The 13,307-nt window shown below is 44.1% G+C and overlaps 1 protein-coding gene across 1 annotated transcript in view; it reads right to left on the bottom strand.

The window, feature by feature from the left end:
• The window catches only part of NLRP12 (NLR family, pyrin domain containing 12), a 30,550-nt gene that overhangs the window by 14,537 nt on the left and 2,706 nt on the right, over positions 1 to 13,307 (bottom strand). The window contains exons 2-4 of the mRNA XM_006868321.1: positions 9,354 to 9,434; positions 3,643 to 5,341; positions 3,009 to 3,179 (exon numbers count right to left, since the gene is read on the bottom strand). Of these exons, the coding sequence (XP_006868383.1) occupies positions 3,009 to 3,179; positions 3,643 to 5,341; positions 9,354 to 9,434 (1,951 nt within the window). The remainder of the gene's footprint in view (positions 1 to 3,008; positions 3,180 to 3,642; positions 5,342 to 9,353; positions 9,435 to 13,307) is intronic.

The following is a 13,307-nucleotide window of genomic DNA, read 5'->3' as shown; positions in this document are numbered from 1 at the left end:
GACTCGACAGCACTTAACAACAATTACAGAGAGTTACCAAAGGGAAGCTGATGAGATTGAACCGCCGACTTTGAGATTCAAGTCAAACTTGCAATTCAGCGCACTAAACGACAGCGCCAGGCTCGCTACGTGTTGGAACAGACTCTGCATCACTTAATAACGAAATGAGCTACTGCCCTCTAGTGGATAGAGATCAGAAAAGCGGATAAACATCCTACAATGTGCAGAACAACCATAGATTGAATCGTACAGCCCAGAATGTCAATGGGTTGACCATCTCTGGTTTAGGATTACTGATTCCTGGTAAGCACACTTACAAATGTTCATACCCTTTATTTTTTCATGGAGTTGAGCTTTCTTCTACTGAAGTATAGTGAAGAAGATCTGATATAGATATAATAGGACTACACAGTTAAATGGTCTATTACTAAGGTTGGTGATTTGAAGGCATATAGAGGAGTCCTGGTGTGGCGCTTCAGGATAAATACTGGACTGCTAACTGCTAGGTCGGAGGTTCAAACCCACCTCAGACCCTGTCGAGGCTCGTTATGAGCTGGAAACAACTTAACAACACTTAACAACAAAAGAAGAAGGAATACATGGTCTTCCTTAACACTTAACTTGGGAAAGTTAAGACCCTGAAAACTTTACAAATAGCCACAAACACTGTCTGATACAGTGTCAGAAGATGAGCCCCTCAGGCTGGAACATACTCAAGATACGACTGGGGAAGATCTATCTCCTCAAAGTCAAAGCGATTATGATAATGTGAATAGAGTAAAGCTTCCAGGACCTTCATTTGCTGATGGGGCATGACTCAATGTGAGAAGGAACAGATACAAAAATCTATTAGTAACTGGAACATGGAATGTAAGGGGCACTAATCTAGGAAGTCATCAGTGAAACTGAATCAGTAAAGATCAGCATCCTAGGCGTGAATGAGCTGAAATGGATGGATGTTGGTGGAGAATATTAAAAGTATCATGGTCTTCCAGAAAAACAAACAAATCAGTGTTGGAAGAACTACAGCCAGAATACTCCTTAGAAGCAAGGGTGTCGAGACTTCGTCTCTTGTACTTCAGACATGTTATCAGGAGGGACAAGTCCCTGGAGAAGGATGTCATGCTTGGTAAAGTGAAGGATCAGGGAAAAAAAGGAAGACCCCTGACAAGATGGACTGACACAGAGGCTGCAAAAAATGGGCTCGCAAGTAACATGGAGAAGCGAGTGAAGGACCCGACCGTGTTTGGTTCTGTTGTGCCTGGCAGTCCCTGGCAGTCAGAACAGAATCGAAGGCACTCAGCAATAACAAAAACAGAGCAATTTTGGAAGACGATTGTCAATCTGCTTCTGAAAAGTTAATGCCTTGAAAATCTCATGGAGCAGATTTACTCTTCACACATAAGGTTGCCACAAATAGGAGTTGACTCTGTGGTAATGAACAAGTACAGTACGAGTTCATAACCCAACATTGTCATACTGCGGTGGTTCACTTGTGGCCACCACACTGGAAGCTATGCTATTGATATTTCAAATACCAGCAGGGTCACCCATGGTGGACAGGTTTCAGAGGGGCTGACTGACTTAGAATGATGAGTAAAAAGTCCTGCCAATCTATCTTTGAAAATCAGCCAATGAAGACGACCTGGTTCACGACAGAACACTGTCTGATAGAGTGCTGGAAGATAAGCCTCCAAGGCTGGAAGGCATACAAAATACACAGGGGACCAACAAGTGGACTTGACCACACCAAGTTAGTAAAGGCTATCATTCGTTCGGTTGACAGAGCTGACTCAACAGCGGGTAGCAACAACACTGCAGAATTGTCAGGTTCTGAACATCTACTGTATGTGGTGTCTGCCATTGCTGTTGAAACATACTTCTGTACCATAGAACATACATACCAATTCTACAGTTTCTACACATACAATCCAGTGACGTGGGTCTCATTCTTTGAGTTGTGCATCTCTTCTTACTGTCTTTTTCCGAGTTATTCCCCTCCCCTCCATGTTAATAAACCCAGTGTCTTCTAAGTTTCCTATCTTACCTTTCAAGTGACCAATTGGATACCAAATTGTTTGTATTATTGTGTGCCGTCGAGTTGGGTTTCCAAGGAGCAGCTGGTGAGTTTGAACCATCGACCTAGAGCTTAGCAGTCTAGTGCTTAGCCTACAGCACCACACCAGGACTCCAGGTCCCATACGGATAGATCGTAAAAGAGCGCAATGCTCAAGGCAGACACTGTTTACTAGTTAAGCGAAACTATTATTGGGTTTGAAAAAGCCTTTTTTTTTTTTTTTTTTCAGATTTAAAGATTATCTTAAGGGGTTCATTCAGACTCCTTGGCTCCAGAAAAGCTGGATTCCATGAACGCTCAAAATTCTGTTCTGCATTTCTCCCCCTTTTGATCAGAACTTGAATCAGAACTTGAAGTTTCTGAAAATGGCACTTCAGCACAGGTTTAAATAGCGAAAAAGGAAGACCCTGAGTAAACTTGAAAAAGGTTAATCCCTGGTGGCATAATGGTTAAGTGCTCAGCTGCTAATGGAAAGATCAGGGGTTCAAATCCACCCGCTGCTCCTTGGGAGAAAGATATGGCAGTCTGTTCCCATGAAGATTTACAGTCTGGGGAATGTTGTGGGGGCAGTCCTAATCTGTCCTACAGGGTCAGACTCACAGGACGGCAAAACAGGGTTTTGGTTATTCATGGTTAGATGGGAGTCCTGGTGTGGCACTGTAGGATAAGCACTGGATCGCAAGGTCAATTTGAACAGCAAGGTTGGTGGTTCAGACCCACCAGGTGCTCCTCGGAAACCCTACATAGGGTTGCTATGAGTTGGAATCGACTCAACAGCACTGAACAACAGCAATGGTCAGACTGAGAAGGATAAAAACACAATAAGGAGAGACATGCCTGGACTTCTCCGAGACCGAGGTGTGGCCTTTCTGAAGGAGGCCCAGGAGAGACGTGGTGGAAAGGACCCTCAGATGAAACCACCCGGACTCACCTCAAGTTCTGAAGTTTGCAGTTGGGGTGTCTGAGTCCTTGGCACAGCAGCTTCACCCCCCGGCTTCCCAGGGCATTGTGGTACAAAACCAGCTCTATCAGGTTAGGATTGTTGTGCAGAGCAGCCGCAAGATGTTCACTGTAGGCATTGGGTAGAACACTCCTCTCAGGTCTGCATGAAGGAAAAGCGGACCAAAGACTAATTTGGTGACAGGTTTTGAGCTCAACTACTCACCTAATCCTGATCTGGCACTATAGGATTAGCCCTGGACTGCTAACCACAAGGTTGGTGGTTCAAACCCTACAGCTGCTTCTCAGAAACCCTATACAGGGTCATTATGAGTCGAAACGGGCACGTAACAACAACAATTTGCCTGAAGGCTGACAGTTTGAGCCAATCCAACGGTGCTGCAGAACAAAGGGAGAAAAATGTAAAGCAAAACTCAGAATCATAAGAGGCCAGGCTCACTGGTCTGACAGAGGCTGGCTGGTGAAAATATCCTGTTAGTAAGTAACTCTCCAGGTGTGGAACTGAATTCAACCCCAATGGTTTAACTTTTAGCCTGGTGATAGGCCTGTAGAGTGCTGAGCATCACCAGTTAAGAGCGTGAACTTGGACCCCATCAGATACTTACAAGTGTGCCAATGATGTCTGGAGCACTGAAGACCATCTCTCCCTACTGTCTTCATCTGCACTGAAGGCTGCTCCATACAAGTGCACCACCAGGACACTCTTGCAGCTCTTCATGCAAAATGAGGAGACCATGTGCTCCATCTTGGTGGCAATGTTGTTGACCACAACCACCTGAAAGTGGCTCAGGGCCTGTTGGATAAATTCCTCCTCTTGGATCTCATACAAACAGCTTAAGAGCTCCAAGGACCCCTGCTGGAGGGTAGACCCTTCACTCTGAGCTTTGCTCTGAATCCACTTCAACAATTCCATCTTGATGTGAGGTGAGACCTTCCAGCCAAGACTCTTCTCCAGGTAGCTTCTAATCTCTTCATTTAGGAGTCCAAACAAGAAGCGGACAGTGGGGGCCAGGAAGCTCCTGTTTGATGACCCATACTCAGCCAACAGTCTGCTCACATTCTGATCTGGACCCAACCCACTCTCCCAGCCATCTAAGATATAGTTCATGGCAGCAAAGAATTCCTGGAAACTCAGGTGGATGAAGCTGTAGAACTTCTCACAGTTGATGTCCTTCTGGAAGATGTTCATGTTGAGGAAGGCAGATACATCCACCCCATCCAGACCGTGTTTACGTAGGTCTTGCTCCTCAAATAGGACCTTCTGGTTCCAGAGACCATCAGCAGCCAAGGAGCACAGCCCTTTCTGGTTGAGTGGGGGCTTGTGAGTCGGGGTACCAGGCTTGGGTTGCATCAGATTCAGAAGATAGAGTGTGTACACTGCTGTGGTGGTCCTGGACGTCTGTCTTACAAACTCTGCGCCCTCTAGCTGCTGCTTGAGACAAGTGCAAACCACCCAACACACCATGGGAACAAAACACATGGTGAAGAGGGGCTCATTTTCTCTCACTAAATTGAAGGCTTGGCTGGCCTGCTCCTCACTGTGGAAATACTTGTAGAAGTATTCCTTTATCTCTGCCTCAGAGAAACCCAAGATTTCCACATGCCGGGGGTGCTCCAACAATCGATGGAGCTTCTCCAAAGCCGTGGGTCGGGTGGTGATCAGCAGAGATGACTCAGGAAGCAACTTCTTCTGAATCAGGCTGCTGAGAAGGAGCTCTGTGGGTTGTTTCTCTTTCCAGCAAAAGCACCAGGGGTCCTGAGGATGGTGGAATGAGGGCTTGAGCTCATCAAAGCCATCAATGATGAAAAGGAGGCACTCAGGAGCCTGGACAAGTTCAGGGTGAGGTTCGCTCTGCTCTGGCCAACAGCTGGAGATGAGATCTTGCAAGCTCCGCTCAGCCTTCTGGTTCATCTCTCTACAGTTGATGTAGAAGATGAAATCAAACCTACCCTGGAAGAGTCTTCCATCTGCCCAGTCCAACATCATCTTGTGAGCTAGCATGGACTTACCCATACCCGCTGCCCCTTGCAGGACCACAGTGTGGGGTGGTTCGGGTCTCTCTTCATCTGGCTCGAAGAGGGTCTCTATCTGGATGGGGCTGGCCAGGTGGTCCATGGTTCTCAAGTGTCCCTGGCTCATGGACAAAAGCTTCTCCTGGGCCCTCATGGGGTTTGAGTGCTCCTTCACCAAGAGAAGCCGTGTGTACCGGTGGCTGAGGTTGACACATTCTCCCAGTCGTGCGTTTCGGTCTTCCATCAGCCGGAATTTCCGCCGAACATAGTCATGGTAGGTTTCCCGAGGATCTAATGGAGAGGAATGAAGGATCCAAGTAAGATTTGTCAGGGACTTTTAATGAATTCATTGTTGATGTTGTTTACATTGAGTTGGCCCCTACTTATACAACCGAACGAAATCCTGCCCAGTCCTGCACTTGTAGATAGCTGTATTAGGCCAGTACTAAAATGAACTGGCTGGTACTGGCCACTTTAAATAGGACAATCATATGGCCTGCTATGCCAGAAATGACTAAATGAAAAGGAACAGAACTGCATTAACCATCAAAAAAAAAAAAAAAATGTTCCAAGATCTATCTTGAAATTCAACACTGTCAGTGATAGGATAATAGCCATATGCCTACAAGGAGGACCAGTTAGTAAGATGATTATTCAAATGTATGCATCGACTGCTAATGCCAAAGACGAAGACATTTAAGATTTTTACCAACTTCTGCAGCCTGAAATTGATCAAACATGCAATTGAGATGCGTTGATAATTACTGGTGACTGGAAGATGAAAGTTGGGAACAAAGAAGGATTAGTAAGTTGGAGAGTAAGGTCCTAGTGACGGAAATGATGCTGGAGATTACATGACAGAATTTTGCAAGACCCACAACCTATTCATTGGAAATACCTTTTTTTAAACAGTATACCTTACCAGATGGATTACATTGGTGTCAAGCTGACTACATCTGTGGAAAGAAACAATGGAGAATCTGAATATCACCAGTCAGAACCAGGCCAAGGACAGACTAGAAGAGACCATCAATAGCTCATATACAAGCTCAAGTTGAAACTGAAGAAATTGAAGACAGGTCTGCAAGAGCCAAAGTATGACCTTGAGTGTATCCCACCTGAATTTAGAGACCATCTCAAGAATAGATTTGACACAGTGAACATCAGAGACCAAAGACCAGACGAGCTGAAGGATGACATCATATATGAAAAAAGCAAAAGTCCATAAAAAGACAGAAAAAATTTAAAAGACCAAAATGGATGTCAGAAGAGAGTCTTACATTTGCTCTTTAACGAAGCAGAGTTAAGGGAATGAAAGAGTTGAACAGGTTCCAAAGGACAGCTGGAAAAGACACAGCTAAGTTTGTTGTTGTTGTTGTTAAGTGCCATCAAGCCAATTCCGACCCAGAGCGACCCTGTAGAGGGTTTCCAAGGAGCTGCTAGTAAGCTTGAACCACCAATCTTGCAGTTTAAATGATTTTACAGTCTGACACATTAGCCCACAGCACCACACCAGGACTCCTATCTGATTGTTTTGTACATAGTCTGAAGGTAACTAATGTTGAGGTATGAAGCAAGAGTAATGCTGGCTGTGATGGTCAATGTTTTGTGTCATTTTGTCATCTTGGGTCATGATTCTCTGTAGCTTGGCAGTTATGTAATGATGTCATTTGGCAGTTATGTAATGACGTCGCTTGGCAGCTATGTAATGACGTCATTTGGCAGTTATGCAATGATGTCATCATTCTCCAGTTGGTGATCTGGTGTGATCATCCTCTATTTTTGCATAGCACTGATTTTTCACATACAGCCTGATCTTTGGAATCTACCCGTGTGGTTAGTGGGGGAGTGGGAGTATAATGAAATATACAAAGACTTGGAATGAGATAACCAAAAGGAAAGAACATACAGTATTTTAAAAATGGAAAGAACTGAAGAAAAAAAAATTCAAGGCTCAAGTTGAAATATTGGGGGATTCTATGGACAAGACCTTTTTAAAGTGTTGAAGAGCAAAGATGCCAGCTTGAAGACTAAGGTGTGCCTGACCCAAGCCATGGTATTTTCAACAACCTCATATGCAAGCGAAAGCTGGAAGACTGTAGAAGAATTGATGCCTTTGAGTTGTGGTGTTGGAGGAGAATATTGAAAGTGCCATGGGCTGCCAAAAAACCCAACAGATCTGTGTTGGAAGAAGTGCAGCCAGAGCGCCCCCTGGAGGCCAGGATGGCCAAACTTTGTCTCTCATACTTCGGACATATTATCAGGAGGAACCAGTCACTGGAGAAGGATATCATGTTTGGTAGTGTGGAGGGTCAGAGAAAAAGAGGAAGACCCTCAGTGAGATGGATTGGCAAAGGGGCAGCATCGATGGCCTCAAGCATGGAAACGATAGTGAGGTTGGCCCAGGATAGGGCAGAGTTTCATTCTGCTGTGCATAATAAGGTCGCTCTGAGTCAGTACCGACTCTATGGCACCTAATAACAACAACAACAACAACAACAAATGGACAAAATATTGAATGATGAAGGAAGTATCCAAAGAAGATGGAAGGAACACACAGAATCACCGTACCAAGAAGAATTGGTTGACGGTCAACCATTTCATGATGTAGCATATGATCAAGAATTGTTGGTACTGAAGGAAGAAGTCCAAGGTGCACTGAAGGCGCTGATGGAATGAATTCATTTAGGGAAAGCAAATCATAGTGTCATGTCTAATTGTTCTATAATAATCTAGATAGCATCTAAGAGCCTTGGCAAAAAATTAATAAATATCTTGTTCATTCTGACTCATGGAGAGCCCCTTTGCTATAAAGCAGAACTGCTCCATAGGGTTTTCTTGGCTATAATTTTGATGGAAGCAGATTGTGAGGTCAGTAATGTCGATGGGTAGATTTGACCTGCCAACCTTTAGGATAATAAACAGCACAAGCCATTTGTACCACCCAAGGACCTTTTCATTTATATTTGATGTCACCAGAGGTTTATCGTATCTGTCCCAGGGTGTAGACGTCTTCATTCCAGTGAATAGGTTGCTTTCTCAGAAGCCTCCAGGTATAATTTATGGCTTTTAAAACCAGTCAAAGGTAATCTCATTACCCTTTGACAGAAGATATGTCTGCTAATTAATATTCAAGCCATGGTATGGTCAATCATCTCACATACAGGTGAAAGGAGGACAATGATGAATAAGGAATACTGGAGAAGAGTAGATACTTTTCAATTATGGTGTTGGCAAAGAATATGGATTATCCAGTAGACTCCCAAATAACCAACAAATCTGTCTTGGAAGAAATACACCCAGAATGCTTCTTCTCAATGAGAATGGTGAGACTTCACTCATGTACTTTGGAAATGTCATCAGCAGAAACCAGTCCCTGGTTAGAAGGACATTATATTTGGTAAAGTAGAGGGTCAGTGAAGGAGCTCTGGTAATGTAGTGGTTACGAATTGGGCTGCGAACCTTAAGGTCAGCAGTTTGAAACTACCAGCTGCTCCATGGGAGAAAGATGAGGCTTCTGCTCTTGTAAAGATTTACAGCCTCGGAAACCCTGTACAGGATCGTTATGAGTCGGAACCGACTCCACAGCACAAAACAACAACAACGGAGGGTCAGTGAAAAACAGGAAAACTCCTAATGAGATGGATTGACACCGTATCTGCACCAATGAGCTATATCTAACATAGATTGTGAGGATGGTGCAGAACCATAGGATTTTGTTCTGTTGTGCATAGGGTCTCACTCAAGTGTGTTGGGACAGACTTGAGAGTCCTGGTGTGACACTGTAGGATTAGCACTTGACTGATAACCATGAGGCTGGCAGTTCAAGTGCACCAATTGCTCTTCAGAAACCCTATACAGGGTTGCTATGAGTCAGAACTGACTCTATGAGGCTTAACAACAACAACAACACGACTGCTAAGGGAAAAGAAGCTTAATGAAAGAATTTTCTTCCTGGATAACATGACACAGTCCCTTGAGGAAGAAAGTTCTTTCATCTACATTTTGTGATTCACTTGTGTAAGATGGTTTGGCAGCCATTTTGCAACCAAGAGATGGTAAATCTTAGGACAAAATGCCAACATATAGGGGTGGGTAGAATTGGAGCACAGTTGAGGCAAAGGAAGAATTTGGGGTTTTGATGGTATCATTATCTGCTACATGCACTCTACAACCACCCACCCTAAGACTTCTTGTTAGTGTCAACATTAGACAAACGCCCTTTGTGCGTAACCTACTGTCAGTTGGATCTTCTGCCCCTTGCAGCCTAATGCATCCTAACGGGCACATCCTCAGGACTCACCTTTCCTTGGTGTGTTAGCACATACTTCCACAGGACATCTCGACTGTCTCCCCAGTGAGTACGGGGCACCAGTTGGAGCATCTGGAACAGATATTTGGGGAGATCAGCTGATATATACTGGCGAAAACAGAATTGCCATCAAGTCAATTCTGACTCTAACAGCCCTGCATGACAGTAGACTTATTCCATGGGGTTTCCAAGTTGTGGTGTTGGAGGAGAATATTGAAAGTGCCATGGGCTGCCAAAAGAACCAACAGATCTATGTTGGAAGAAGTGCAGCCAAAGTGCTCCTTGGAGGCCAAGATGGCCAAACTTCACCTCTCATACTTTGGACATATTGTCAGGAGAGACCAGTCCTGGAGAAGGATATCATGTTGGGTAAGGTGGAGGGTCAGAGAAAAAGAGGAAGACCCCTAATGAGATGGATTGGCCAAGTAGCAGTATCGAAGGACTCAAGTGTGGCAACAGCAGTGAGGTTGGCCCAGGATCAGGCAGTGTTTTGTTCTGCTGTGCATAAGGTCGCTATGGGTTGGTACCAACTCAATGGCACCTAACAACAACAACAACAATAAATCTTTATGGATGATAAAGATCACCAGGTCTTTCTCTCGCGGAGGCACTGGGGGTCAGTTCAAACTCCCAAATTTTAGTCTAGTGTTATTGTTTGTTATCATTGAGGTGATTCTGACTCATAGAACCCCATGCAACAGAGTAGAACTACCCCTATATGGTTTCCAACTCTGTGAATCTTTATGAAGACACATTTCCTCACCTTTTTTCCCACAGAGAAGCTGGTGATTTCAAAACAGTGACCATTCTCTTGGCAGTCAAGTGCTTTAACCACGGTGCCACCAGCACACTCAATAGTATCATCTCATATTTCATCAGAATACCTACACGATGAATGCCTGCCCATCCCAACTTCAGGTTGTTCTGTAGTTACCTCACATTCATCATGTTAAAAACTGAGTTTTCCTGTTCTCCTTCATGGTAATTAGACACCCAGGTGGGAAAAGACCTGTGATTCAGCCTACAAAGACTGACAGCCTGTGTTCTACAGGGTTGCTGAGTCGGAAGGGACTCAATGGCAAGGACTTGGTTGGGTTTGGGTTGGGACCTCCAATAAATGCCCTCAACGAGGAAGTTCTGAGTTAGTTTTGATTTACCATTCCTCGACCATGTCTCATCCATCTATACGGTCACTAAATATAGATATATCGGGCACCTGGATAATATGACACAGTCTCTTGAGGAAGAAAATCTTCATCTATATTTTATAATTCATTTGTATATGATTAAAAAAAAGTTTTGTTGTGAATTATGTGATAGTTTACATGGGAGAACATTAGTTTTACATTCATCCTATTGTATATCGTTTCATTACCATGGTTACAATCCCCTCCATGCATCATCATCAACCAAATGGTATACATTACAAGCCTGCCCCCTGGTCGTTAACACACAGCCCCTCTCCCTCTCTGTGTCAAAAGTCTCCAGCTGCTCCATCTCTCTACATCATCATCTCTGCCTCCATCTCAGGCATCACTGCTTCTCTGGGTAGGGTCCCGCTCTCCGCTCTTCTCACTTCATGGTCCCAGGGACCTTCCCTCCTAGACTGGAAAGTTAATCACTCCCTTCTTTGCTACAAAACATCTACCTTTACATTTCTAACCCTCACAAGCAGTCCTGATAACAATTATATGATGGTTTTTAAGCCATCTTGCAACCAAGAGGTGGCAAATCTTAGGACAAAATGCCAACACATAGGGGTTGGCAGAGTTGAAGCACAGTTGAGTCAAAGGAAGCATTTGGGGCTTTGCTAGTATCATTAATCCACTACATTAATTCTTCAAGTACCCAGTCTTTGCTCTGGGCACTGAACATAGAGCAATAAATAAGATTTGAAGTCACTACTCCAAGGAGCTTATATTCTAATAATAAATAAATCTTGAGTTGTTTTCAAGTGCCACCAATTCAGTTCTGACCCAGAGTGACCCAGTATAGGGTTTCAAGGAGCAGCTGGTGAGTTTGAACCGCCAACCTTGTGGTCCTATGCTTATCCTACAGTGCCACATCAGGACTTCAGAGCATATTTTAAATTTTGGATGTGAATGTTAATTGAGGGCAATAGTTTTGGTGATTGATTCAACCTTAAGGGCTCCTGAAAATCTCAAGAACTCAAAAGCTTACATAAGAACCTTGTTGTTGTTTTTAAGTGTTGAGTCCATTCTGACTATGTAAGGATTCCAAGGAATGGCTTGTGGGCTTGAACCACATGAGGACTGTGATGAGAACCTTGTTGTTGTTGCTAAGTGTCATCAAGTTGATTCTAACTCATAGCTACCTTTTATTGGGTTTTCCAAAAGCAGCTGGTGGATTTGAACTGCTGACCTTTAGGTTAGCAGTACAGTGATTATCCTACAACAACATACCAGGACTCCAATGGGAACACTAGGAGGCTGTAGACATGAGGTGGCAGGGTTGTCAGACTTCCAAATTTTCAAGGAGGAAAGAGAACCGCCAACAGCCCAAGACTGATTCCTGTGAGGTGTAGGTCAGACATGCCTCCTCTCTCTAACCGTTTTCCCATTCACGATTATAAGATTCACTAGGGTAGTAACTCAAGGACCAGAAATTACTCAGGATGCAGTTCTTCAATCAGATGGCCTCTTCTGAGCCATGTCCACAGGTAGGCCTCCTGCCCTGCTTGGGCAAGTGTTACAAGCACGTGAGCTCCATCAGTAAGTGCCCAGAGGCTCGCTGCTTTGCCAGGAAGCCTCTTGACTGAGGGCACTTAGCTCTGTGGCTCTATGGGTGGGCACACTCATACGCCCGTTGTAGCTACCTCACTCTGTGGGCCAGGAAGCCCATTGAGCATCTCATGCCAGACTCTGGATTTGGCTGCCACTGTCCCTCTGCTGCGGCAACTCCCCATCTCATACCTCCTCCTGTGAAGCAGCTCTCTACAGGTTTCCTGGGTCTAGGAGGTTCAAAAGTGCAGGAACCCTGGCTCCAAACTGCATGCTCTGCTTCCGTCTCTTCTTGGTGGTAGTGAGGTTCTACTTTGTACCTCTGGGCTGGCTCTTTTTAAGCCTTGTGACAAAACTAATGGGTCCTCTCATTAGGGTTCCATACACTTTATTTGTAAGGGTTCTATGCATCTCATTTGCATGGTTAATAAGCAGCCCAATCCTCTTGATGGTGGGCCAAAAGCACCTTATTTGCATAGTTCCACACAATCATTTGGTGGGAGTTACATATGTGGACTTCAGAAAGTCTGTGGAAAAATTCCATTATCTTTTAATTCCATTTTACTGTGAACTTTTTGAAGCCCCCTAATATGTATCTATCTATCTAGCTAGCTAGCCAGCTAGCTAGCTCTCTATCTACCAATCATCTATCTATCTATCTGTTATCTGTCTATCTATCTAGGATCCTTGTGTGGTGCTGTCAGACAATCACTGGACTGATAACCTAATAAATACCAGCAGGGTCACCCATTCTGGACATTTTCCCACTGAGCTTCCAGATTACAATAGGCTAGGAATAATGAGAGATGGATTATTTCCGAATATTTAGTTACTGAAAACTTTATAAGTAACAATGGAACACTGTTGATTAAAACCAGAATACTGACTATTGAAACATGATGAAGAGCACCAGAATATTTGTCTGATCTTGTGCTGGAAGGTGAGCCTCTCAAGTTGGAAAGCAAAGGCACCCAATGCGATGGATTGGCACAGCAGCAGTAATGAATGGGCTTGAGCTATGATGTGAAGTTGGCACAGGACCGGGCAGGGTTTTGTTGTGTTGTGCATAAGGTCACTATGAGTTGGTGCTGACTTGACAGCACCTAACAACATCTCTCTCTATATAGATATATAAATATATACATATATACATAGATATTTAGATATAGATAGATAGATATAGATATAGACAGATATAGATATA

The sequence above is a fragment of the Chrysochloris asiatica genome, unplaced genomic scaffold (genome assembly GCF_000296735.1).
Source record: "Chrysochloris asiatica unplaced genomic scaffold, ChrAsi1.0 scaffold00116, whole genome shotgun sequence".
Classification (NCBI taxonomy): Eukaryota; Metazoa; Chordata; class Mammalia; order Afrosoricida; family Chrysochloridae; genus Chrysochloris; species Chrysochloris asiatica.
The sequence above is the reverse complement of the archived record's forward strand: the minus strand, read 5'-3'. Positions and strand labels throughout refer to the sequence as shown.